The sequence below is a fragment of the Myotis brandtii genome, unplaced genomic scaffold (genome assembly GCF_000412655.1).
Source record: "Myotis brandtii unplaced genomic scaffold, ASM41265v1 scaffold1087, whole genome shotgun sequence".
Classification (NCBI taxonomy): domain Eukaryota; kingdom Metazoa; phylum Chordata; class Mammalia; order Chiroptera; family Vespertilionidae; genus Myotis; species Myotis brandtii.
Genome location: NW_005353698.1, coordinates 1389641 through 1416612, shown reverse-complemented (window position 1 = coordinate 1416612; position 26972 = coordinate 1389641). Strand labels below are relative to the sequence as shown.

General features: G+C 44.0%; 1 protein-coding gene and 1 long non-coding RNA gene across 9 annotated transcripts in view; one reads left to right on the top strand and one right to left on the bottom strand.

The window, feature by feature from the left end:
* The first annotated feature begins 7851 nt into the window (after positions 1-7851).
* DAPP1 (dual adaptor of phosphotyrosine and 3-phosphoinositides) overlaps positions 7852-26972 on the top strand; it is a 47942-nt gene continuing 28821 nt past the window's right edge. The window contains exons 1-3 of one of the 7 annotated variants that reach the window (XM_014543057.1): positions 7852-7950; positions 8422-8563; positions 25220-25342. In XM_014543057.1, coding sequence (XP_014398543.1) covers positions 8463-8563; positions 25220-25342 — 224 coding nt within the window. In that variant the 5' untranslated portion in view covers positions 7852-7950; positions 8422-8462. The other 6 variants (XM_014543053.1, XM_005857231.2, XM_014543050.1 and 3 more) reach the window with 6 other exon arrangements.
* Positions 13924-24893, bottom strand: LOC106726814. Of its 2 annotated transcripts, none has more exons than XR_001362919.1 (2): positions 24701-24893; positions 13924-14394 (listed from the first exon to the last, which is right to left on the bottom strand). It is a non-coding gene; the product is annotated as an uncharacterized LOC106726814 (long non-coding RNA). The 2 variants fall into 2 exon arrangements; XR_001362923.1 differs by lacking the exon at positions 24701-24893 and adding an exon at positions 19778-20006.

Sequence of the window (26972 nt, the reverse complement as noted above, 5' to 3'; positions counted from 1 at the left end):
TTGAAGAGAGGGGGTAGAGGACTAAACAAGTATTTGTTTCATATCATCAAGGGCAGTGGTCTGCAAACTGCGGCTTGCGAGCCACATGCGGCTCTTTGGCCCCTTGAGTGTGGCTCTTCCACAAAATACCAACTTCTGCGCATGGGCCACGAAGTTTCAATTGCACTGTAGGTGCACGCCCGCATGTGGTATTTTATGGAAGAGCCACACTCAAGGGGCCAAAGAGCCGCATGTGGCTCGCAAGCCACAGTTTGCCGACCACTGATCTAGGGAGATACCCTGTCGCTACTTTAATAACAAAGCAACTGAACATACTGGTAGGAACTGAGATAAAGTCCATAGAAGCCATGAACTTGAACCTTAACATTCCATCCCCTTGGCCCTGCTGGAGCTCTCCTATGAATGCACAGTGGATGAGGGGCACATATGGCCCTCGGGAAATGTTGAGAGAACGGAGCTTTTCCTGGGTGACATAGCACAGGGAGATTCCCAGGGAACCGCAATGCCAGGCAAGGATTTCCCTACTGCTGCAGAGGACTCTTGGTTCCCACCTTCCCTGGAATGGGCTTTGGGACCCACAGCTGCATAACCTTCACATACTGGAAGATGACATGGAGGAATTCAATCAAGGCACTGGTTTAGTGAATGGAGCAAATATTTCACATTAAGTAAAGGAGGCTGCGAATGGAGTTCCAGGCTGAGGATTGAACGTGAAAAGTGGGAAAACAACAGAGAAGAGGAGAATAAGAAAGAGGAAAGGGGAGAGGTCGGGAAGGTTTCTGCGCGGTGTATGCTTCTGGCAGATGTCTGGTTTGTCTGGAGTGCCTGGACCCTGGGAGCCCAGACTCTGGAAAGCCATGGTGGACTGTTACACAGACTTTCTTCCGGAGGAGATCAGTGGCCTGGGACACTGGGAGGTGCTCACTGCAGTCTTCCAGCTGCTCCAGAGCTAGCACTTCTCTCGACATTATTTGATAAAAAGGAGGAGAGGTGTGGATGAAAAGAGGGGTTCTATGGAAAGTAACCTCACAGGTGATCTGATCATAAATCACTAACTGGCAGGTCATGGTGCGTAGTCATGCCATAGGCTATAAATTTTTAATAAAAGGTTCTTTGCCTTAAGCAAGCACTGACCATTGTTTCCATGCATATAATTTAATACACCTTTGAAATAAACCATAACCACCTTCAAGAGAGCACCATACTAAAGAACCATACTAAAATCCAATGCCCACCTTGCTTTCTCCAATCTTCCTTATGTCCCTTCTTTCATTTCAAAGGCATTAAAAAAAATAGCTGCAAAACTATTCATCTTCAGAGGATCTGAGATCTTGCTCCCTGTCATATGCTGTCAGTCCGGCTCAAATAAACTCTTACAAAAATTCTCTACAGGTTTGGATGCTTCTTATGTTAACAAAGAGAATATAACATTTTTTAAAAAGAATAGTTTGTTGATTTTTAGAGAGAGAAAAAGGGAGAAGAGAGAAACATCAATGTGAGAGCTTAACGTTGATCAGCTGCTTCCTGTATACCCCCTACCTGGGATCAAGCATAACTTTTGCCACTGTATTGAGATTGAAATGTTTTCTTCTTGATGAATTCCTCAAGACAAAACTCTATCCATTAGTGTGAGGGACCACTGAGAGGAGAGCTTATGTCTCGTTCACTTTTGTGCCCCTTCCATTCAGCACAGGACCTTGGGAGTCATAGTAGAAGCTTGACAATTCTTGTTTGATGGATGGTAAAGACCCTTGTCTGAAGATTTTGGTAGAAAGATGAAAATTGAGCTAACTTTTTATTTTGGTCATTGTGTCGGTTTGAGTTTCTGGGTAGAAACTAGATGCCAAGATGGAACTAGACGAGCAGGACATGTCTTAGGTGGGAATGCCTGTGAAGGATGAAGAGGAGGAGGAGAGGAGAAGACCTGGAGGGCCCCAGACCACAGTGTGGAGCCGTGTGCTAGGTTCTAGAGCTGCCACAGCAAAGTGCCTGCCCTGGGTAGCCACAAACAATTGAAATCTATTCTCCCTCCGTTTGGGAGGTCGGAAATCTGAAATCGAGGCGTCTGCAGCATTGGTTTCTTCTGGCAGCTCTCTGCTGTGGAAGAATCTGTCCCCTTTCCTGGCTCCTGGTGGTTGCTGGCAGCCCTTCGTTTTCCTTGGTGGGTAGATACATCACTCCAGTCTTTGCCACTGTCTTCACACCACCGTCTTCCCTCCGTGTCTTCTAAAGACCTTCTTGTGAGGACACTAGTCATTGGTATTAAGGACCACCCTAATCCAGTATGACCTCATCTTAACGAATTATATCTGTAAAGAATCTATTTCCAAGTAACATCACATTCTGAGGTTCTAAGTGGACATGAATTTGGAGGGAGAGGCACTGTTCAACACAGTACACGCTGACACCTGTGAAGGGAGAGAAAGAGGAAAAAGGGGAATGGGGTACAAAGAGCCTCAGTTCTAAGAAAATCTCCATCAGGCCAACAGGCAGCCCCAGAACAAAAACTGCCCATGAGAGACGTTGACATTGGGCAAGAACAGTCCAGCTTTAGTACCCTTATTGCCACACCCTCACACCAGGTTCTTTCCAGAAGAGAGTTTGTGTGGCTGCCACAGAGGGGCTTGAACATAACAGTTATGTTCTGACCCTGGACATTGTAGCTCAGTTGGTTGGGCATTATTTCGTGCACCAAAAGGTTGCTGGTTCAATTCCTGGTCAGGGCACAAGCAGTACAGATGAAGGCCACAACCCAGGCGGGGGAGGTGGGGGACAGAAAACCATCACAAGAAGCGGTATAAAACTGTGCTGAGGCTGGAAGATGCAAAGGAGTTAGCCGGAGGAAGCACAGGGGAGGGCACACCAAACAGAAAGAGAGTGTGTACAAAACAAATGTATTCTTCATGGGACTACATTTAAGTGGAGCTTGAGTCTCCTCCACCTTGGGGAAGAAGAAAGGAGAAAACATGGCCAGATAGTTTCTCAGGAGTGGGTTTTGAGTTGTGCTGGTGCTGAGGATACAATGTGGAACTTCCCTAAATCTACCCCTACTCCTCACTCCTTATCCAGACTCGTTCCTTGTTTGGCATGAGATTTTGGAGACCCTGTCTGGGGTTGGGAGTTAGACAGACACAGATATGACTGAAGGGCTGAGGAATCCAGTAAAAATCTGTTTGCCTTTGCCTGAATTTATCAATGAGAGAAAAATGTCTAAGTAAGGAAGGAGTGTGATATGATCAATATTACTTACCAATGAGGCCTGAAGAATGGTTCTGGATAGAATATGAGAGAATTCTCAAACCTAGCTTAATCCAGCTCCATGGAGGAAGCTATGCTCAGGCTGTCTGGATATGGCCATAGCTCACCAACTTGGAGAAATGGGTCACCTCCAACCAGTGCAACGCTGGAACAGCTTCCCCGCCCCACCGAACATTCTCAAAAAAGAGTGAGTCATGTAGACACAGAGATCTGGAGATATCTCTGTAGAGATAGAGATGAGGACTGTAGCTTGAGTAGCTACCCCAAGGAACTTTGGAGATCAGGAAGGAGCAATGACACCCACATAGACAGAGCATGGACCATGATGGCCTGGTGCAGGCCCAATATATAGTGAGGTGTCTGGGAGCAGCCGAGAAGGGAGTGGAAACCAAAACACAAGTCAGAGTTCAAAGTCAGGTCTGTATACCACATGGCCTAAATGGGTCGGTGGAAGAAAAACTGACCGACGCAAGTAGAATGATTCCCAGGAGGCATGGTGAGAAGAGAAGCCAGGGTGGGGTGGCAGCGTTCAGCAGAGGGTGAAGTGTGTGACCAGTCTCGACCCGCAGGCTCAGAGGGGAAGAGCTGAGCTGCCTTCTCGCCACCACTTGCATAGTCATCTGCCTAGTTGAGATATCCACTTGCCTGTCATTGTCATTTCTCAGTGACCAAAATATACCTTTATAAAATATTTCCTGAGCACCTGGGAGCTCATACCATGGCTCTACTGGGCTTAATTTTTCAGAATTTTAAATCATCCAGGAAACTGTTTTGTTTTTTATTGTAAAGAATGTATTATAAAGGTAAAATACAAAGTGTTTAGATCTTTTCTTTCTCTTTCTGTGGAAACTCTATTTCTCTGTTTCCAGTTTCCCACTCTCCCGGAAGAAGCAGGGGTTAGAGTGAACTTGATGAGTTATAGCCATACCCAGACACCCTTAGTCAACACAGAAGCTAGGACTACTTGTATGGACAGGTGAAGAAAATAAAATGGGGTCCCAATTAATTTTTTAAAAGCCAATTGCCTTAGCCTGTGATACTGTATTAAGTGATCACATAACTGGAGCAGAGAACACGGAGGTTGTGGCTTGAAGTAAAACGCCATTATTTTTGCCCTGGCTGGTGTTGCTCAGTGGTTAGAGTGTTCGCCTGCACACCAAAGGGTCACCGGTTCAATTCCTGGTCAAGGGCACGTACCTGGGTTGCAGGTTCAATCCCAGTCCCCATTCAGGGCACATGCAGGAGGCAACCAATCAGTGTGTCTCTCTCACATCGATGTTTCTCTCTCTCTCCCCCTCCTTCCCTTCCACTCTCTCTAGAAATCAAAGGAAAAAATATTCTCATGTGAGGCTTAACGAAAACAAAACAAAAATCTCCAATATTTTTAAAAGCAATATGGCATCCCTGAGCTTTCCACAGAATTAGGAGGAGAGACAGAAGCCCTCCTTTTGGAGAGATGACCTGCAGCTAAAAAACAATGGTCAGTTCTTTCTTTGTCTGCTATGCTTCTGTTCCAATTGAACTTGAAATTTCTTCTTTTTCATGGGTGGGAAGAACCAGACAGTGAGAAACAGTAAGGGTCCCTCAACCCCAAGCTATGGTAACCTCAGTCCATGATAATTCCAAGCCATGGTTTCCCTTTCAAGAATGTATCTGTTATTTTCCACCATCATAGATGATGGAGAAGAAAGAGTGCTTAGTGAACGGTAAACAGGTAACAAGGGCACTCATAGAACCATTCCCACTGTGGAGAACTGCCATTGCCGGGTGACCAGGTGAAAATTAGACATTGTGATATGTAAGTTTTCTGTAGAAATAAATAAATTAGAAAAAGATCGAAACGGGTCTACCAGCAGTATGCTAAGCAAAATAAGCCAGTCGGAGAAAGATAAATATCACATGATCTCACTCATATGTGGGATATAATGAGCAACATAAACTGATGAATGAAAATAGCTCCAGAGACAAGGTAGCACTGAACAGACCGTCCAACCTCATAGAGAAGGCAGGGGTGGGGGAAAGTTAGAGATCAACTAAAGGACCTGTATGCATGCATATTAGCATAACCAATGGATACAGACACTGGGACAGTGGGGGCTTGACCCCCGGGGGTGGGAGTGGCTGGGGGGGTGGGGTTAATGGGGGGAAAAAAGGAGACTTGTAATACTTTAAACAATTAAAAATAAATAAATAAATACATTTTTTTAAAAAAGGAAGAAAAGGATCTTCCACTACATGAAGTTGTTTCTGTCAAAAAGTTCTCTTTAGAGGAGTCTCGAGTGTTAGAAGCTCATTCTTCCAATAAAGAAATTCAAATCGGGATGAAATAGCTCTCCCCAAATTCTCTTTATGAGAAAATTGATGATTTGAGTGTGATTGCCATTCCAAAAAAGGCCTAATATTTTTGATAAGTAAGATATTTTCCAACAAAGAATAAGATTTTCCAAAATTGTCAAAACAAGGTAGATTGTTCATGTCTGTTTCCGTGTCCAATATCGGCATGGAAAGAATTAGGCACTATGAACCGGCACCACTGAAGAGATTATCAAAATGAATAAGACGTGAATTATGTGGTTTTTTAAAATATACTTGCACTTGTTTAGAAGCAACAGTCTAATGTAAAATATAATACCAGACGGTTTTATGAACGTCCAGTAATTCTGTTGAAACCACCTCGTGATGGTGCAGCAACTGGTTCCACCACAATGCTGAACGTGTACTTCGTGGAGCAGGGGGTTGATGGGGGATGGGGAAGAGAGGGATCCTGGGAAAATGAAATAAGGGACACAATGAAACAATGCCATCACAGGGGAGGACAAGAGATGGGACAGCAAAATGAGAAAGGGGGAGTGGCCGGAAGATTGAAGAAAGGAAGAGGCTTGTCTTAGTAAACTGCTACTTTTCTGAAAAGAAAAGAAAAAAAGGCTAAAAAAAGAAAAAAGAGAATTTGCTAAAACGGGAACAAAATAGATACTAAAACACTGAACAAAGGGCTATAGAAGGAGAACAGGAAATCTGCTGCCCGCTGGTCTCCTGTCTCTGCCGCAGGCACGTTCTGCACCTCCCTGGCCAGGACTGGCGGCTGTTACACGTGGATCCTGCACTTCTCTCCGAACAAACTGTAGCTGAAAGAATTTTAAATGCGCATATACAATCAGCACGTGTTATCAGAGCCTCATCTCCCCCAGGCTGTCTCCAGACACTCAGGAATTTCTGGCAATCAGAGGAATCCAGGGTCTCACAAATCTCAGACACCCAGAAATAACAGCTTTTAGAGGCACCTCTCAGCAACAGCAGAGGTGTTACCAGACAGCACCCCGCGTCCGTGGGAGAGGGCTGTCCCTAACCTCCATCCTTGTCTTCTCATATAAGTGAATTTATATGAGGGACCTTGACTGCTTTGTGAAAAGCCAATTTATTAAAGCATGTACCTTATTGAAAAGCAAAGCCAGCAAACCTATCCATCTGGCTTATGAAGCACAGGCAGGCTCTCAGCCACCTGAAGAGAGAGTTGGGTGGGGTCTGAGGCGTTCTATACCCTCTTGGCTATCGGTTTCAAAATTCCTCTGCTGAGTATTTTAGTGCAGATTAATTCTCAAGGTCCCTTTTTTCACTTTGCTGTGGCCTCCCCAGAATTCTTGGGAAGCAACTGGCAACTTTGTCTTGCCAAGCCTTGAGACTGCTGGCTTCTCTGCTTAGGGACTGACACTGTCCTTTTTTTCCTTTCTCCTTTCCCCGCCCCTCTCTGCATTCTCTCCTTGGGGAAGTTTTTAACCATTTGCTCTCAAGTGTCCCTGGCTGGGAAGATAATGACTGGTTGGTTACAAGCTGGCTGCAAATTGCCCACACTGCCTGACATGATTGTAACTTTCCTGCCTCAGTTTCCCTATTCCTCCCGCCCTGGAATCCTGTCACACAGGGAAGGACATTAAGGAGAGGTAGAATGCTAGCAGGCCCCAATCAGCCTCTCCTTTAGAACGCTCTGCGGTCTTGGTATCCTAGAGAGTCGTCTCCTCACACGTCAGTGTGCAGGGAGTCACTTTGGGGATCTGGTTCCAATGCAAATGCTGGTTCAGAAGGGCTGGGATGAACCCGAAATTCTGCATTCCGATAAGCTGCCAATGGTCCTGTTCCTCCTACGGGGACGGCCGCTGGGAAAAGCAAGTTATAGAGCCCTCTGGTGAACCCTGAATGAGTCAGGGCGTGACTAGACAGACAGAGAGAGAGAGAGAGAGAGAGAGAGAGAGAGAGAATGAGACCAGAAGCACACCCTCTCCTGCAGGCAGGTACACAGAGAAGGCAGGTAGCACACATGTTCTTATCCATGCATCACTGCACTTTGTCCAGCTCTCCAGGATTCAGAGTTACTGCAGTCTCCCTTAAGGACTCCCAGGCAGATGGTATTCTCTACCCATGAGTCTGGACACCAAGCAACAACAAAAGCAACCCCAGCTGTACGCCTGCCCTGTGAAGGAAGTGGCGGGGAAGTTCTCACACGCCCCAGTAGTTGGCAGCAGGCTGCCCCCACCCTACTTTTCCTACGTTCCTTCTTCTCCCCTTATCTTTCTTCCACGGAGGAAACAGTAATTGTCTCTGAGTCATGCCTACCTGCAAGTCAAGCGTATGTTGGAAACTTGGATAACTGAAGCAGAAATACTGAGAAAGTGCGAGAAACCAGACTTCAGGATCGAAGTTAGTGACTTGACTCTGATTTGTTTACCCACGCTAATGATGTTCCTGAAATAGAAGCTTCCTCCGTGTTCTGTGTGTTCATGTGTGAGGCCGAAGGTGGGGTGAATGAGTGCATGCCCCGCCCTCTACAAAGCAGAGGCCGACGCACTGGGGAGACGCTGCGGTCCGGCCTCAGGAGAGGAGTTTGAATTAATGGTGCCGTCCCGGTTGGAGTGCTGTCATGTTTATTTCCTTGGACAGACACTGCAGGTTGCGTGATCAGTGTGGGTGTCCTCGGAGGTGGGAGCTCCGTTTGCATGCTTCCTGACTGATAGAACACTCCCGCCAGTGCCTGGGGGCCAGGGTGGCGAGTGTCGGTGGGAGGAGTAAGCAAGTTTCACTTCCTTGCCAGTGGAGACTCACAGCTGGTTCTCTTAAGGAGGAGGAGTGTGAGGAGCAGCAGAGCTCATTTCTCTGCCTCTTCCCTCATAGCACCTGCCAGGGGCTGCGCAGACCAGACGTGAGGAGCGTGAATGGGCAGAGCGGAGTCTCTAGAAGGCAAGATGAGCGCCCAGGATCCTGCAGATCTGTGGAGCACGTCCGATGGAGAAGCTGAGCTGCTGCAGGACTTGGGGTAAGAGAGCAGATCCGCTTTTCAAAGCGCGTCGTGGGTGAACATTGACTCTCCGCTCCCACCCTAACGCTCCCTTGGATGAAGGGTGATCTCTAGCACTCTGCCACCCCCTCTTCTATCCCCTCCGCGTTTAACTCATATGTCTGTTAGGTGTCTTTCTGCTGGGGGCCAATGGCATTGTCAAAGCACATATTATTTTTCCCTGATGTGAAAGCAGGTAGCTGCGGAAAATGAGACAAAAGTTAAATGCTGGGCATTCTTGGAGAGTAGGGATAGCGCTGGGATGTGTGAGTTGATGTTGCTTGGTTTCCTTGCGGTTGATCTGGTTTATAAATAAATGTGCTGTTAAAATTGTTGAGCTCTAAGCTGTTGCGGGTAAGATAAACAGAAAGCCTACACTCCTACTGTACAGGAGAGGGACTTTTTCAAGAGAAAGGAGGAAGTGTCTACAGCGATGTCCGCATGCCTTTCTTTCTCCTGACACTGCATTTGTGAGCTCTTGTCTGTAGGCTTATCTGCAGGGGCAACTGTGAGCCTTTTAAATACTAGCAACTCAGAAAGAGGACACAATTTCTGCCTCAGGCAGGTAGTGAGTTCCAATGGGTGGAGCCGTCATAGTCCTGTCTTTAAGAAGGGACCAGATGAGACAGCTCATCAGGATATTTAATTAGAGAAACAAACATGACCCAGAGAGGAATAGGGGATTTCCTAGAGACACTGCACCTTTACCCTAAAGTACCGGGAAGAGCCTGGTGAGGCTGGTTTCCACACCTGTGCTTCATGAGAGGCGCGACCTGCACCTTATGTCTGAACAAACAGCTCAAATCTTCACAGCAAGCCAATGACATAGGAACTGTTATCATCTCCATCTTACAAAGGGAGAAAATGAGCACCGAAGGGTTGAATAACTTGCCTCTATCACACGTCAATTAAATGGCGAAGCTGGGATTCCAGCTTTCCAAAGTCAATGTTCTTAACAGGACACATTGAAGCAGGGGTCAAATCTGTCTGCATGAAGAAAGCAGAGATTGTGTCTTTGGTGCTGCGCGGTTGTAAAAGACCTCAGTAGGTCCTGTCTGTAGATTTTAAATTTGAGGCCTCAGAATTGAACTCTAACTTCAGAAGGGAAATCAGATATACTAGCTAAAGTTTTCTATAAAATAAACTCCTGTCCTTGGGAATTCAGAGTTCCAAGACATCACTAGCCTTCTAGGTTTCCTCAAAGAGAAAAGGTAAAGTGCCCCTGAGCATACAAAATGGGTGTTATAAGTGCAGACACTGAAGGTGGATGCCTGGGCTCTCACTTGTAGCCTTATTAAATTATTAAACTACTAGAGGCCCAGTGCATGAAATTCGTGCACGGGTAGGGTCCCTAGGCTTGGCTGGCGATCAGGGCCGATCTGTAGGGCAACCAGCGGGGCGATCAGGGGGCTCCAGCTAGCACCTGCCCTGGCTGGCCTGGGGCCTGAGGGCTGGGGGCAGCTCCTGCATTGAGTGTCTGCCCCCTGGTGGTCAGTGCATGTCATGGCAACCGGTCATTCCACTGGTCAGTCTGTCATTCAGTCAATTTGCGTATCGGGCTTTTATTATATAGGATAATTCTTTAGTGCATGCTTCCTTATCTATATTCCCAGCCCACAATCAGTAGGAAGCCCCCAAAGAGAAGAGACCCAAAGGAGATATTCAACTCTGGTCCTTTAATTCAATAATCCCTGAGCTTAGACTCTGTGTTTGAGTTCATTGGCACTCACTTAAATGACAAGGTGAGCTAGCTGATGTCCCTTTTCCCCACCATAATGCCCATGGCAACTACATAGGAAACCCACAAGGAAACAGATCTGTATCTTCCCTCCATGTGCAAAGAGTACACGTTCAATACAACCTAGAAACAACCCCCAAATAGGCATTTACGTCCAGACTTCTCTATTTCAGAACGCCTGGGAATTTATTAAGCATTTGAGGGTGGTTTCTGTAACAGGCAAGCAACAATTATCTGGGGCAATTGCTCTATAGTTGTGGTTCTCAACCTTGGCCTCACACTGGAATCACCCAAGAAGTTTTTAAAATTTCTGCTCAGACCACAGACCAAACAAAAGACATCAACATATTGGGAGTTAACTTTTTCTTATTAAACTTTCCAAGTGATTCCAGAGTGAGACAAGGTTGGGAATCACTGTGTAAAATATCAACCCATCAGAAGTGCTGAGCAAATGTGGCTTTATTTCTCATTTATTGGGTATGTAACTGGATCTTGTCGCCATCTACACATGCTGACATTTTGTTTGTTGATTGGGAGCAATTTGTTGAACAATTTTATTGAGGCATATTTTAGAGATTATAAAACTCACTCATTTCAAGTGTAGACAACTCAAAATTTTTTATTTATTATTTATTTATTTATTTATTTATATTTTTTAAAAATATATTTTATTGATTTTTTACAGAGAGGAAGGGAGAGGGATAGAGATTTAGAAACATTGATGAGAGAGAAGCATCGATCAGCTGCCTTCTGCACACCTCCCACTGGGAATGTGCCCGCAACCAAGGTACATGCCCTTGGCTGGAATAGAACCTGGGACCTTTTAGTCCGCAGGCCGACGCTCTATCCACTGAGCCAAACCGGTTTTGGCAATCAATGCTCTATCCACTGAGCCAAACCGGTTAGGGCCAACTCAACAATTTTTAGTGATTTTAAAGAGAATAGAACCATCATCATAAGTCAGTTTTAGAACAGTTTCATCTCCCTGAGGAGAACTCTGAGGAGCATGGCTGATTTAAAGGGTCTCAATGGTGTGCTGACAAACCACATAGACAAGGGGTAGTACTGATTTCCAGAGTCTGCCTATTTCCCTGATATAAATACTCCTACCTCGAACCATGTCAAGCCACCATTTAACAACCAGCTTGCAAAACTGCTGAAAATTTACTATTTGACTTGAGCCAATACTTGCCCCTCCAGGACATCACTGATCTACCTTTTCTAGGTAATAACATCTAAGACTTGAAAATGACTCGTTCCCCAACCATTAAGTCACTGGTTAGGTATGACCTGTACCAAAATTTCTGGTTAATTTAGATTTTTTTGAAGCTCCATAAAAACAAAAATGATTTAATGTACTTGAAAGATAAGAATAGTTTTAATGGCTTCATTTTAAAAGTATTTTAATAGGTTGTTTGATTAGATAGCTAGATTTTTACATTTGGATTTTTGATAGCTACAGACAGATAACTTGTCAGACACATTCCCTCAGGTGTTGATTAGATTAAAGAGATAGCAGATGTCTCTGTCTTTTGGTCCCTAGTTTTCTTCAGGCTATAGAATATGTAAACTCTGCAAATTAAACCCTGACCTGCAGCCAATCCCTCACCTGCCTGTCTAGGACACACATGACTTGCTCAGAGCACAGTCTTATTCCTTCTGAAGTACTTCTGTAACTCAGATGGATTTCTGTGTCTCGTTTATAGAAATCCATAAATGAAAAACATTTATTTCCTTTGATCTTGAAGGTATCAATGTGTCCAGCAGCAAGAAAAAACAAAAGTATCTGCAACTGTTGCTCAGGTTCACTGACACCTTGGCGGATGGGGTTGGGGGAGGGTGGGTAGCAGTAAGGGGCAAGGGGGTGGAGAAAGGCCCAGGAGAAGCAAGAGGTGAGCTGGGAACAGTCGGGCTGTTTGCTGCTTTCAAAAATGAAGCCATGGGGGAATGAAACAAGTGACGAATAGCAGAGACAGCACCCAAATAACAAACCAGTGTGGGATTGCTCGTTAGTTAATACCTTAAAATTCCAGAAAGTCTCTGACTATAACAGAGTTTCCTATGCGATAATGGAGAAATAATATAGTTGTATAGTTTATAAAGGGGTCACTACAGACACAAAAGGGATACTGAGAAATGCAAATAATTTAGGATATTTTTAAATTACATATTCAGGTTATTTGAATATGTCTGACAAATACAATAACTATTTGTGTTGTATTTGAGAAATACAATAACTATCCTCTTTTCTATATACTTTCCCAAGTACTTTTCTTTATAAGAAAGTGTCAATGTCTGGCTGTGTTGGCCAGTGTCAAGAAACTAGACTCTAACCGCTGGATATTTAAGTAAACAAATGGAAACATCTCTCATTTCTCTACCCCTTAACCTTCACATAAAAGAGAAGGTTAGAATAGATCAGGGATCAGCGAACGATTTTTTGTAAAGAGCCAGGTCATAACTATTTTAGGCTTCGCAGGCCTGTGATCTCCGCCAAAACGTTTCACATCTGCCCTTGTGGTGGGAGAACACCAGAGACAACAGGAACAATGACCATGATGGTGCTCAAACGAAATGTTGTTATTGGACACTGAAATTTGAATTTTATATAATTTTTATGAGTCACAAAATATTTTTTTTCTCCCTCCCCTCCCCCACCACTTAAAAACCTAAGCTAATGGCTTTCAGGCCACACAACAACATGTGCTCTGGCAGGAGCTGGCCCTCAGGCGGTGGTTTGCTCACCCAAGAAGTAACTGATAACAACCCCAAGGAGTTCTTATGATGAAGCGGACGTTTGGCACACACAAGCGCTGGTCTCTACTGGGCATTGGTATGCCACCTTTACATGCAGAGGCTCAGTAGCAGAGGAATCAGCTGCCTGACATCTAGCGAATCTGGGTCCCGAATCCGAGCCAGGATTCTCTCTTGTGGCGATAGTCATTCTTCACTGACCCCTACTCTGCCTGCACTGTGCCATTCCCATCCACGATGTCCTTTAGCCCCCACAATTACACGTTCAATGTGTATAATTATACCCATTTCATAGATGCAGAGGGTGACTTCAGTTTAGTTCTGTGAACTGTCCAGGTTACCGACCACATAGTGATGCAGCTGAGTGACACACCTAGGAGAGGACCCCAAAGCTGATGCTCTTTCCACTGACCCAAGAAGGTATATGTTCTGATCATGGCAGTTAGTAATCACTGGATGCTCACTATATGCCAGGCACTGTTTTAAGCCCTTGGCATGTGCACTTATGAAAGTCACACACCACTGTAGATAGATACTATTAAACATGTCATTCCCATTTACAAATGAGGAAAGTGAAGGACAGACCTTTGATGACGTGCCCAAGTTTTTATATGCTCAAAAGCTTCAAATTCATTTTTGCTCCAGAGTCCATGTGCCTGTCCACTAATGAAACTTCCTAATTTCCATCAAACTTCTTTCTTATTATATTAGCACGATATATTAGTGCTAGCATGAACTAAAAGAAATACAAAAGTTCTGTGATCACTACAACCAACAAATTGTACTACTAAAAGACATTATTCTTTCACATTATTCATGTAATACACATACATGCACAAGACAAAACCAGGTTATTATCCTAATTAATAAAAAACTTTATTGAATTTTGTGTAGATTTCATAGGGGCGGGGGCGCTAGACAAATTGATAAGGCTACGAAAAGTCTAGAAAAGTCAAAGCTTTAAAGGAATCTGATGACAGATCTGTGATAGCAAGTAGAGCAATAACGCTTGTTCCTCTTCTGTGCACAATTCTGTAATCTTGGAGTCTGAAAACGGAAGGTGCGTCTCTTGGGGCGGTAGGAGAATATGTAACTGGTGTGCAGTTTGCTCTCTCTTTGACTCAAGCAAATTTCCTCTTCAGTTGTTGTGTTTTCTGTTCCTCTATGGGTGATGGTGACTTCCTTCGCCTTACATGTGGACATCTGTTCACACAGGTTCTCCACGTTGAGTGGGGTCACTTTGTTTCATTCATTCACTTTCCCATTCATTCAGGGATCCATCTGTTGTTGATGACATATGCAGTGCTGGTGAGGGATACTGAAATTAAGAAGAAAAAAAAAAAAGGCTGTCCGTGGCAGAGTTTATAGTACAGAGAACAGAGAATGCACAGGCCTGTGCAGTTAGAGAATGCAAGGTAGAGTGGCTTGAGGGCGGGAACAGTGTCTGCATAAAGCGTATGTTATATAGCAGGGCGGAAGGGGATCATGGGACCTGGAGAAGATGCCCTTGGGACTGATAGGATTTTGTTGTCAGTTGAAGTCAGAAAACAATGAAATAGAGGGGAGATAGCTAATAAAACAAGGAATCTGGAATCTTTCTGCATCCCCCAATGTTTGGGGCTCTTTCCTCTAGTCCAGCGGTTCTCAACTTGTGGGTCGTGACCCCTTTGGGGGTCGAACAACCCTTTCACAGGGGTCACCTAAGACCATTGGAAAACACATATATAATTACATATTGTATTTGTGATTAATCACTATGCTTTAATTATATTCAATTTGTAACAATGAAAATACATCCTGCATATCAGATATTTACATTACGATTCATAACAGTAGCAAAATTACAGTTATGAAGTAGCAACAAAAATAATTTTATGGTTGGGGGTCACCACAACATGAGGAACTGTGTTAAAGGGTCGCGGCATTAGGAAGGTTGAGAACCACTGCTCTAGTCATAGCTTCCCAAAAGAGGCCCACTCTGTCTCCTGTACCAGCCCAAAATTGTCAAGGGCAATGCCGCCCCAAAACGATGGCCCTGAAGCAGCTTTTTACGAGGGACAGGCTGCCAGAGTGCCCAGAGTAAGTGCAGAGTCAAGCTTGATTCTACTCAGACATGAGGCCTTCTGAGAGATCCTCTGGTTTTGGATTTCTGTGCAGCCCTGCTAGTGCTCCTCAAGTTCTTATCCACAGATATTTTTTCTAGTCAGTCATTGAGCTTTGGGTCCCATTCCAAATCAAACAAACATTCCCTGGTCTTTTGTCTTGTAGCCAGGCCTGCACCGTGCAGGCCAACCTGGGGACTGGACAGATGGGCCTCTGCTAGAATGAGATGCCATTTGCCGCCCCTCCCTCAGTCTCTCCCAGTCTCTGACAACCCTGGGTGTTGATCCACATCTGCATTGGACTCTTTATGAGTCTCTGTCCTTCTCCTCTTTGGCTTCTGCCTTTGTCTCTTGAATACTGTTTGGGTCCTATTTGTGTTCCTAAATCACTGTCCTGTATGCTTTAGACTATTTATGTGAGCTGGTGTGCCTTTCTTTCTCGGTCTCCAAGTTTTGGTCTCTAGCTTTCTATCTCTATTGCTCTTAACTTGTGTGTCTTTGAGTCTTTGTGCCACTCTGTGTCTCTGAATCTCTGAGTCTCTGTCTTTCTCTCTATCTCTGTGTTCCCATCTTTCAGAACTTCTTACCTCATTCCTCGGATTCCTTCAAGAGCAGGTTTATCTGGGTCTCCAACTCCCACAGAATTATCTTCCTTCTTTGAATCCTGTCTCTCTTTAGGTGAGCCCAAACAAAACAACAACAAAAAACTTGGGGCCCGCCTTTACTTCATTGTTTGACCAGACACTCACATAATTCTGCCTGTCACCAGATCAGGTATGCTTCTCAAAGCCAGGGCAACTGGCCTCACCATTTAGCTCTGCTATTAGCACATGCAGATTTAAAATGGCAACATGGAAAACCACAGACAATCTGGTTTCATCACAGAAATCTCCTTACTGGAAAGACTGTGGCAAGTCCTTCTTTCAGCCTCTCCTATGATTACACTATGCCTATCTGAGGCCTCATTAGAACTTTCCAACTCCTATGCAAAGCCTTTGCTTGGTTCTCTATACTTGGACCGAGCTCACCTCTATGGTCAATGGAAAGATAAGCCCACATTTGTGATTATGGCAGTTAATGTTCATCAATGGACCAAACTGTCTTTTCTTACATATGTCACAGTTTCCCTATAATGTAAATTGCCGCATGGATAGCTCTTGAACTAAATAAGACATTTCCTTATCCTAAACCATGATTTTTGGTGGTAGAAGGGGCCAAATGCTTTATTTTTCACAAAATCAAAGAACCTAGCACCAACTCCATAAACAAATGAACATGAAGGAAATCAGCAACTAAGCAATCCTATGGAATGACTCAAGGTTTAAGGACAGACTGACTCAAGTTAGGATTGCTTAGGGTGGGATTACCTAACAGAGTCATCTTAGAGAACAATCTCCACCTGCCGGGGTCCAGCCCCAGGGGTCCAGGGGTTCCCAAAGGTGTGAACGGAGTCGGCGAAGAATGTTTTACATGGAGACAGTGTTCAGAACTCTCTAGCTCTCTTTAGTCTCCGTGGATCTTCCTGTGCCTGGCTGAGGCCACAGAGAAAGATCCTAAGGCAAACTGAGCCTTTGTTTTATAGTCAGAGGTAAACAAGGTAGTGGTTACCAAAGTTACACTGTTCTTGTGAGTTTCACTTGTTTTTGTTCTTGTTCTTGCTGCACTTAGGCGACCCCTGTGAAAGGGTCGTTGGGTTGAACCCATTGCTTTGGGTTCTTGTTCTTGCTGCACTTCCCTCAGCCAATTAGCTTCCCAGATAAGATCTAGGGAGCGTCATAAGGTCAAGCCTAAATATGCTAAGAGGACTGTGCCCTCTAAGCTGGGACTTGTTTGTGACTTTGCCAACAGGTCAGTCTGAGGCTTAATCTTAATATAGGCTCCCCACATCCATCTTGTTCAGAAGGGTTCTGAGGCCAAGTATAGGCTTAGCGAGAAAGAAGACAGATCGGTGAGCTTTATCTATGGCCCTAGCAAAGAGGAGTGGCATCATATGCTATGAGTTTAACTTTGGTCTAGAGCAGCGGTTCTCAACCTGTGGGTCGCGACCCCTTTGGCAGTCGAACGACCCTTTCACAGGGGTCGCCTAAGACCATCCTGCATATCAGATATTTACATTACGATTCATTAACAGTAACAACATTACAGTTATGAAGTAGCAACGAAAATAATTTTATGGTTGGGTCACAACATGAGGAACTGTATTTAAAGGGCCAGAAGGTTGAGAACCACTGGTATAGAGAGTTGAGAAAGTGTGTCAGGGTCATTGAAAAGTGAAAGTAATTTTGAAAGTGAAGAAAAGGAGGAAATTCTCTAGAAAAGAGTGCTTTTGTTGGCTGTTCAATTCCAGGCCATTTTAGCAGCTTTCACACAATTGGGTTGAACCCATTGCTTTGGGTTGAAATGTATGTCCTTACATTTCAAAATGTATGCCTCATTACAATTCTAATGGGACAGAATCTAGGTTCTCTATTACTTCTCTTTGCCTGGAAGGAGGAAAATACGTCATTAAATATATGAATAATCTGTAGACAGGGGTCACTAAGAAATTTTCTCATGAATAAGTATGTAATCTAAGTGGATATGTGGCTCATGTTTTAAAGGGAAAGATCCCTTTCTGTGCCCATCATTTTGCTAGCTTTGTTTTTGCCTGACCCTTCCACGGAGGCCCTCAGTTTCAACTGGCTCCAACTCATGATCTTCCTCCTCCAGGAAGCTTTGCCTCATCCTCCCTGCCTCCTGTGAAGTGCCCTTCTGTGCCATTTACTGTCCATTTCACTGAGATGGCGGCTATTCACGGACGTGCCAATAGCACTGGCCTGCAAATCCTCCTCTTCCCTCCCCATTGCCGCTGGAAAGCCACTTCGCACTCTGCCCTCTCTGTCCTCCTCCTCAGTGCCAAGCATCGTGAAGTCAAACCACCAAGGTTATTGGAATGAATTGAAGTGTTTAGGACCAAGAGTCCTTTACCTCTTCGATTTTCAAAGTCTAAACTGCATATCAGCCGGAACCGGTTTGGCTCAGTGGATAGAGCGTCGGCCTGCAGACTGAAAGGTCCCAGGTTCGATCCCGGTCAAGGGCATGTACCTTGGTTGCGGGCACATCCCCAGTAGGAGATGTGCAGGAGGCAGCTGATCGATGTTTCTCTCTCATCGATGTTTCTAACTCTCTGTCCCTCTCCCTTCCTCTCTGTAAAAAATCAATAAAAAAATATATTTTAAACTGCATATCAATCACATGAGGCTGTTGATAAATACAGGTTATACCTCAGCAGGTGTAGGGGGCCTGAGAATGTGAGTTTCTAACAAGACCTCAGGGCAGAGGAGCAAGGCTTCCCATTGTTTTCAAACACCAGGTGCCGCCTATAAGTGTCTTAAGGTCAGCTTAGTGGGTCACGGTCAGTATTTGTTAAAAGAAATGCAAGAGGAAAGAACAGTGAATAGCATCTAGAATAGTAATGTTTCCTATAACATTTTTGGCTTTTTGTGTGTGTTTATAATGTATATCTGTATGTGTGTTTATACATATGGAGAGAGAGAGAGAGAGAAATACAAAATGTATTTATATCACAGGCCAATTCAAAAAGTTGAATGCAAAATGCGATATAAGCTTCTATCAGTAAATTAAGACAGTAAAACTCACGGGGATAAGAATCTATGAAGGTTCCACTATGCTGGGGCGACTTCCCAGAAGGTTCCAGCAGGAAGGGGCACTGGAAAGAGAGAAGAGGCTGAATTTGGGAGCCAGTTTTCTGGATCAAGCTTGTCCTTTTTCTCTGTGGTTGAGCTTATTTCCTGTACCTCGCTGAGAGGCAGCTATGAAAATTCTGTAGTGGGTGGGTGTTTCCTAATTTGTGACTGTATCTCGGAAGGGATAATACCACCATTTCCTTCAGGGTCAACTGCTGGTTTTGATCATCTCAAAAACCCAGCACAAATATTCCTTTGAAGCTTCATGAGTCTCTGCTCTGTTGCCTCTATCAGCTCTGAGACACAGTAATGGCAACACGTGGGCCATGGGGCGGGGATGGGGGGTGGAATATAACATTGCTTTGAATGTATTGTTACAAATCCTTGCTTTTTTTTTTCTCCAGGGAAAATGAAACAACAAAAAAAATGTTTTAAGTGTTAGGAAAATGAACCTTATTCCAAACTCTTCCCAGCACCTAGCACGATGTCTGGTATAGTCAGAATATGTTGTATAATTAGCAATTCTCATATCTTATTTTCTCCTGCAAAAGTTAGAGAACCATATAAAACATGTATAAAAGAAGACTGTTCCAACGCATGAAAATAAAGAGGGTCTTCTTACGAGGCAGTATGTTAGTCACCTTGACAGATGAGAGAAAACCGAGGTTGCTGCGTGAGTGGGGTCACATGCTAGTAAGGCTGGAGACAAAGGCATCTTCTCCCCACAGTTCTCACTGGCACTGCATGGATGTTCCGGGTCTAAGCTAGACGCTTACTAGCATTCCTTTTCACTTAGCATTTCCCAATAGTAAAAAGGTTTCTTCTTTCCCTTAATTCTAAAGACATCACCCTTCAAATGTGGGGGGCGGGGGGGCAGGGGGGGCTAATGGAGTAGCAGAGGAAAATGACGTACATGTGAGATGTGATCAACAGTAGGTTCAGTGTGAGTCAGCAGCGTGATGCAACTGTCCAGAAAGTAGCGCAATCTTGGGTTTCCTTCAGGTGTACCGGCCGCTAGAATAAGGGCGACCTGTGAGGCTTTGTTTTGCAAGTCAGACTTTAGCGTCAGACCTTAGCGTTAAGTTGATTATAAGAATTTGCAAAATAGTCAAAGGAGATAAGGTTTCTGGGTGATAAGGTCCCTGGGTGCTAAAGGGACGGAAGGACTGTCATAAAAGGAGAAGTTGAAGATGATGGAAAGGGAAGAGAATACATTCTAAATGCTTTTAACTATTTGTTTATCTTTTTTTTTTTTTTAAAGTTTAAGTCTAACACCAAAAAACAGCTTTTGGACCATCTGTTGAAATCAAGAAACTAGCAATTCAATGTAGGCAAGAGTCTCCTGGCATCAATTATGGAAGCATGGAATGAGCTTACCTATAAAATAGTGAGTTCCCCGTCATTATCAGCAGAACGACTGGGAATGATTGGTCACTATGACACACACTAACCACCAGGGGGCAGACGCTCAATGCAGGAGCTGCCCCCTGGTGGTCAGTGCACTCCCACAGGGGGAGATCTGCTCAGCCACAAGCCAGGCTGACGGCTGCCAGCACAGTGGTGGTGGCGGGAGCCTCTCCCGCCTCCTCAGCAGCGCTAAGGATGTCTGACTGCAGCTTAGGCCTGCTCCCCGCTGGCAAGTGGACATCCCTCGAGGGCTCCCGGGTTGCCAGAGGGATGTCTGACTACTAGCTTAAGCCCGATCCCCCAGGGAGCGGGCCTAAGCCAGCAGGTGGACATCCCCCAAGGGGTCCCAGACTGCGAGAGGGTACAAGCCGGGCTGAGGGACCCCGCCCCCCCCGAGTGCACAAATTATTGTGCACCAGGCCTCTAGTTAGAAAATAACGTTGTGTCCTTCAAGGCCTACTTTCATGTTGGCTCACTTAGGAAATGGTCTTCATTGGGTGCTTCACTCTCTAGTATAAAGTTTGCAAAGTATTTGTCTTGTGCTCCTGACTTGATTAATGGTTTCTAGAAGCCCAGCCAAAGGCTTTCCCATTTTTGTCCTTTGGACCTGCCCAGCACAATGCCTTGCACAATGCTTTGCACAGGTTTGAAGCTTAATAAATAAAGATTTTGATAGAAGGTAGAGAAGGTTGATTGTGAGAAAACTACCAATGTCATTCTACTATATTTTCAACTTTTTAAAAAAATATATATTTTATTGATTTTTTACATAGAGGAAGGGAGAGGGAAAGAGAGTTAGAAACATCGATGAGAGAGAAACATCGACAAGCTGCCTCCTGCACACCCTCTACTGGGGATGTGCCCGCAACCAAGGTACATGCCCTTGACCGGAATCGAACCTGGGACCCTTGAGTCCGCAGGCCGACGCTCTATCCACTGAGCCAAACCCGTTAGGGCAAACTCAACTTTTAGTTCTTCATAGACACAAATGGACATATTTCTACAAAAGATACGTAATATTATTTGTTTTTATAGTTACTTCCCTGGGAGATATGCTCATCCTAAGTTTCTGGGGGGGAAATGTTTAACTCAATTAAAAGAGGAAGCTTGGGCACTTATGAAAGAGCTATTTGGGGAATGAGGATCCTCACTGCCCCACAGACATCCGAAAGTGTATGTAGGTGACTGTCTGGCAGGCCCAGGACTCCATAAAATCCAAGAGACGTCAAGATTGACTCAACAAGCTGTCACCGAAATGTTCACTGTGATTCTTCTTGCTTTATACTCCGTATTTTTACATATTTATGATAAAAAATTATTATTTAAAAGATTAGAATAAAGAAATTCTTAGCAAAACTGCCATCAAGCTCTAATTATCGAAGAATTCTGTAAATGCTTTAAACACAGACTTCAGATCTCATTGAAAAGCATCTAAAGGAATGTTCAAATCCTTAGTTTCAGAATTTTGTTGATCAAAATTTGTTGCTTCAAATATGTAATCTACTGGCTCGAACTAAATCTTATTCTGAAATGTTCATTCAAAATTTAATTATTGGCAAAAGGTATTTAAGAACTTAGAACCTTGTAGAGATTAGAGTTTTGATTGTAGCCAAACCTGAATTATTTTTATAGCTTCACTTTTAATTCCTCCCATTGTCTTTTTTTAAATTAAAGTATAATTGACATACAACATTATATTAGTTTTAGGTTCCAATTGTCCTTTGAAAGCGTTTTGTAGTGAGAAGATTTGAACCTGTCAGTGAATCAGTTGAATGAATGAGGCTGCTTTGTGGGTAAAAATTCAATAGGTTTTCTTATAAAATGTTTTTCCTTGCAATTCCTTTAAGCTGGCAAATACATTTCTAGTACAGGATAGAGGCATCTCTGCTCCAGAGAGGAAATGTGCTAAAGAAACACACATTAGGAAATGCAGATTTAGAAAATAGCTTGGAGACCTATGTAGAAACTTCCTTACACAGACAGTCTTACCTTTTGCTTTTCTTATAAGGTTAACATTTCGGGCCATGGGATGTTACAATGGATGCCAGCGTGGCTCACAACAGCAGGATCCCTCACACCCAGAATCAGGCTCTTCCTTGAAAGTCTTGTACACTATGCATGCTTCCCTAATAGCACTTCATTGACTGATATTGACATTATTCGTGTAATTGCCTGTGTCCCCTTCCCCTCCCCTGCCCTGGACTATGGGTCCCTTTGCAGTAGCAACTGTCCCTGGTACCTAGCTTTCTGTTGTCTGAAATAAATTGAAAGATAAAAATTATATTTGAGCAGTAAGAAAATTACAGCATAGAGGATGCATCCCAAGTTGTGGCTCTGTGGATCTCAATGGCTTCATGCTAACAACTATATGTACTAAGTTTTGCTGTTTGCCAGGCCTGTTTTGACCATTTCCTGTGTGTTAATGTGAGCAGTACTCACAAATGACCCATGAGGTATGACTATTGTTTTGTTTTAATCCTCAGCCAAGGGGTGAGGATATTTTTTCCAATGATTTTAAAGAGAGTAGAAAAGAAGAATGGAAAGAGAGAGAGAGAGAGAGAAATATTGATGCACGTGCCCCCACTGGAGATGGGGACAGACCTGCAACCCAGGTAGGTGCCCTTGACCAGGAATCAAACTCGAAATCATCCTGTGTACAGGCTGAGGTTCCAACCACTGAGCCCACACCAGCCAGGAAACGAGGTATGACTATTATTAATCCTATTTTAGTGGTGAGAAAACTGAGGTTCAGATTAATTATCTAACTTGTACAGCTAGTAAGAGTTATCACCTGCTCCAGAGGCTACATCTTAATCACCAGGCCGGACTGCCTCCACCATGTCACTAAGGCAATAAGAGCAAGGGGCAGAAGAGTGTGCCTACAATGCTCTATTTCCATGGAGTTAGGAGAGAGGACATATTTAAATGCCTCTCGATTAATAATTTTCCACCTTTTTATCTCATGACACACATAAACTAATTACTAAAATTCTGTGGCACACCAAAAAGTATATTTGCTGATCTGACAAAAAATGGGTATAGCCCTAGCTGGTTTGGCTCAGTGGATAGAGTGTCGGCCTGCGGACTGAAAGGTCCCAGGTTTGATTCCAGTCAAGGGCACATGTTCGGGGTGCAGGCTCGATTTCCAGTAGGGGGCATCCAGGAAGCAGCCAATCAATGATTCTCTCTCATCTTGATGTTTCTATCTCTCTCTCCCTTCCTCTCTGAAATCAATCAAAATATATATTTTTTTAAAAATGGGTATAATTTTAATTGACTTACAAAATAAAAATAATTATTATTATTATTTGCTCCAAGTGACTTTTGAAAAAATCAGGTGCCTATACTTGTATATAAGGATTTCTGGTACCAAGAATTAACCAATCAGCCTAGCCACTGTGGCTCAGTGGTTGAGCGTCAACCTATGAACCAGGAGGTCATGGGTTAATTCCTGGTCAGGGCACATGCCCAGTCTGTGGGCTCAATCGGGAGCATGCAAGAGGCAGCTGATTAATGATTCTCTCTCATCATTGATGTTTCTATCTCTCCCTTTTCCTTCCTCTCTGAAATCAATAAAAATAAAAAGAATTAGCCAATCAGAAGCAACCTTATTATGCAACATGACCAATAATATGCAACTCTATTATATGACCTATATTTATTATATGACCTATATACTAATGGTTTAAGACAGGGCATTCACACCAGATGCCTATTGTGTTGGCTGTTGTCATTTTTTTACTTGACAATCTAAAAGAAAAGAGGTCAGTGCCCCTGACTAAATAGTCAGGTATTGCATGTTTTAAAAATTCTGGTGGCACACTGAATGAAAATAGCCGCTCTAGATACATAGGATATCTCTTACGAGAAAACACAGGAAAATGGTTAGCATAGGTGTCCTCTGGGTAAAGGACCAGGGACACTGAGGATTAAGGGTAAGAAAAAAAGCTTTATTTTCACTGTCTTCTTTTGAAAAGTATTTGGATTTTTTTTCTTCTACCATGGACATATGTTACCTTTTCTAAAACGACTTTTATTTTTAACGCATAGATCAATTTGAATCTCTTTGGGACTTTCCCATCTCTTCAGATATTTGTCAGTTAGAAACAGTATTAGATGGGGCTTGCATCTTGCATAAAACATCTGAAATCCTTGTACTCAACTTCATTTCACTCATGACAATGGCCGCTAGTATAAAAGCCCAATGGTTTTCCACACTGCAAAAGGTGGTACCACACTTACAAGAGAGACTGAGAGAGAAAACAAATGAAAGAGCGGAAATTGGCCAAAGCCTACTCTTACTGTTATTTTTGATTTGGACTTTTAAAATATTTCCTGTTTACAAAGTAATTTTGTATGTTTGTCTGCTACTACCATGACAGAGTACCACCAAATGTGTGGCTTAAACAGAAGAAATGTATTGTCTCACAGTTCTGGAGGCTAGAAGCCCGAAATCAAGGTGTCCTTGGGGTTGGTTCCTGCTGAGGGCTGTGAGGGAAGGCTGTTCCAACCCTCCCTCCTAGACTTGTAGATGGTCATCTGCACATTCACATGGCACTCTCACTATTTGCAAGTCTGTCTCCAAATGTCCCCTTTGTATGAGCGGACACCGGTCATACTGATTAGGGCCCATGCCAATGATCTCACAACTTGCTAAATACCTTATTTCCAAATAAGGTCACATTCTCCGGTTTTGGGGTTAGGTCTTGAACATGTGAATTTTCAGAATACAATTGAACCCCTAACCCTTTGCTAGGAGCCAACCCTCTTTGCTCCCTCCTTTAGCCACACCCAGGAATTTCCTTGTCCTGGTGTTTCGGCTGAGAGCTTAGTCTCCGGGCTCCCTATGCGGGGAATGTTGCTGAGGTAACCCTCGAGAGGAAAAGCCAGTGAGAGGAGAGTCACCGTGCGGTTTGCCCTGAGTGAAAGCACTTTCTCTCCTTCCTAGGTGGTACCACGGCAATCTCACACGCCACGCAGCGGAGGCTCTTCTCCTCTCAAATGGATGCGACGGTAGCTACCTCCTGAGGGACAGCAACGAGAGGACCGGGCTGTACTCTCTCTCCGTGAGGTATGATGCTTAATAACTCTATGAATCCAGCAGGGTCCCATCTCTTACTGACATGGCCATTGACTTGATCATCACACTCAAATAGCCAGATAGCAAAATCCTCTTGGTTCTTGGTAGACCAGCCCATCCAAGGATTCCCAACTCTGAGTGGTGAGACTGTTAAAACGCATTGTGGCTCCTTCCACTGGCAGGTGAAAAATGGTAGAGCCGAAGGAGACTTTCCTCGAACCACTGGTGGTGCGTGAGGTCCGGAAGGTTGACAACCGAAACCGTTTGCTTGACTGATAAAGAAACAGAAACCTGAAGTGGTAAACTATCCTATACCCAATAAACCAACGATACAAACAGCACCGGAATCCAGATCCCTGAATGCTGGCCTAGTGTCCTTTTAATATTTTTTACTTCCTGGAAAATCAGAGGGATTTGCCACTTTTGTAATCACTGACCTTCTTTCTCAGGTCCCATTTCCCCTGGATGTTAACAAAATTAACCTAGTCCCTGCCAGGTACACTAACCACAGTGACTGCCCAGTCCTCCCAGGGTCTCTCTCCTCGCCCTTTCTCCTGGATGGCCTCCCTATCAGAGAAGTTGACCTTGCCAAGAGATAAGCCGGGGGAGTCGCTGGTTCTTCGGCAGCATCTGTCACCTAGCCTTCTGGTGGCAGGTAGCAAGTCTTTGTGGGCTCACGGGCACTTGCCCCTGGCTTAGACCAGGCCTGTGAGGACTCCATGAAACTGCCTTGTCCGCCTACTCAATAATCTCACACTGTTACTATTTTATTACTGTTCTTTTGATGCCACCATCTACCTTCATGTCGCAGTCCCTCATGTTGATCACTGATCCCTCACAATAAGGTTTTCTCTTTTCTTTCCTGCTCCACGTGGTGCAGGCCTCCTTGTTACTAACTCAGTAGCAACATCTATACTCCTTTCTCTCTGAATCCTCTTTTCTACCCAGCTCAGCAACTTTTGCTCTAAAGAAACAAAAACTCATCAGCAGAGGTGACAGGAACTATAGGCCAGCTCAGGAAAATAAAGAAATATTTAAGAACATCTGTGCCTACCATCTTTGACAAGTATTATAGAAGATTCAAAGAACTTGCTCTTAGGAACTGTAGCTTCATATTAATAATAAGACATTTCCAAATCCCTCACTGCAAAGTAGAGTGTGGTAAATGACATGAAAGAAAGCAAAATAAGTGCTTGGATTGTTGAGAAGAGAAAAAGCAAGTAACACAAGCTGGACAGGTCTTGCAATACTTGATGGAGTTGGTGGCATTTGAATGGACACTTGATCAGAAACAAAGGAGAAGAAGTTGCAGGTGGAGGGAACTGTCTGAGCTAAACTCCTAGGAGAATTACATGTCTCAGGGTGTGGTCCCCAGACCAGTAGTATCACCTAAGAATGTGGTAGGACTGCAAATTCTCAGACCCCACCCTGGATCTACTGAATCAAGGTCCAGAAATCAGGGTTTTAACCAGGCCTCCAGATCATTCTAACTTCTTTCTTTTTTTTTTAATTGACTTCAGAGAGAAAGGAAGAGGGAAGGAGAGATAGAAACATCAACGATGAGACACAATCTTCGATTGGCTGCCTCCTGCATGCCTTCCATTGGGGATCATGCCTGCAA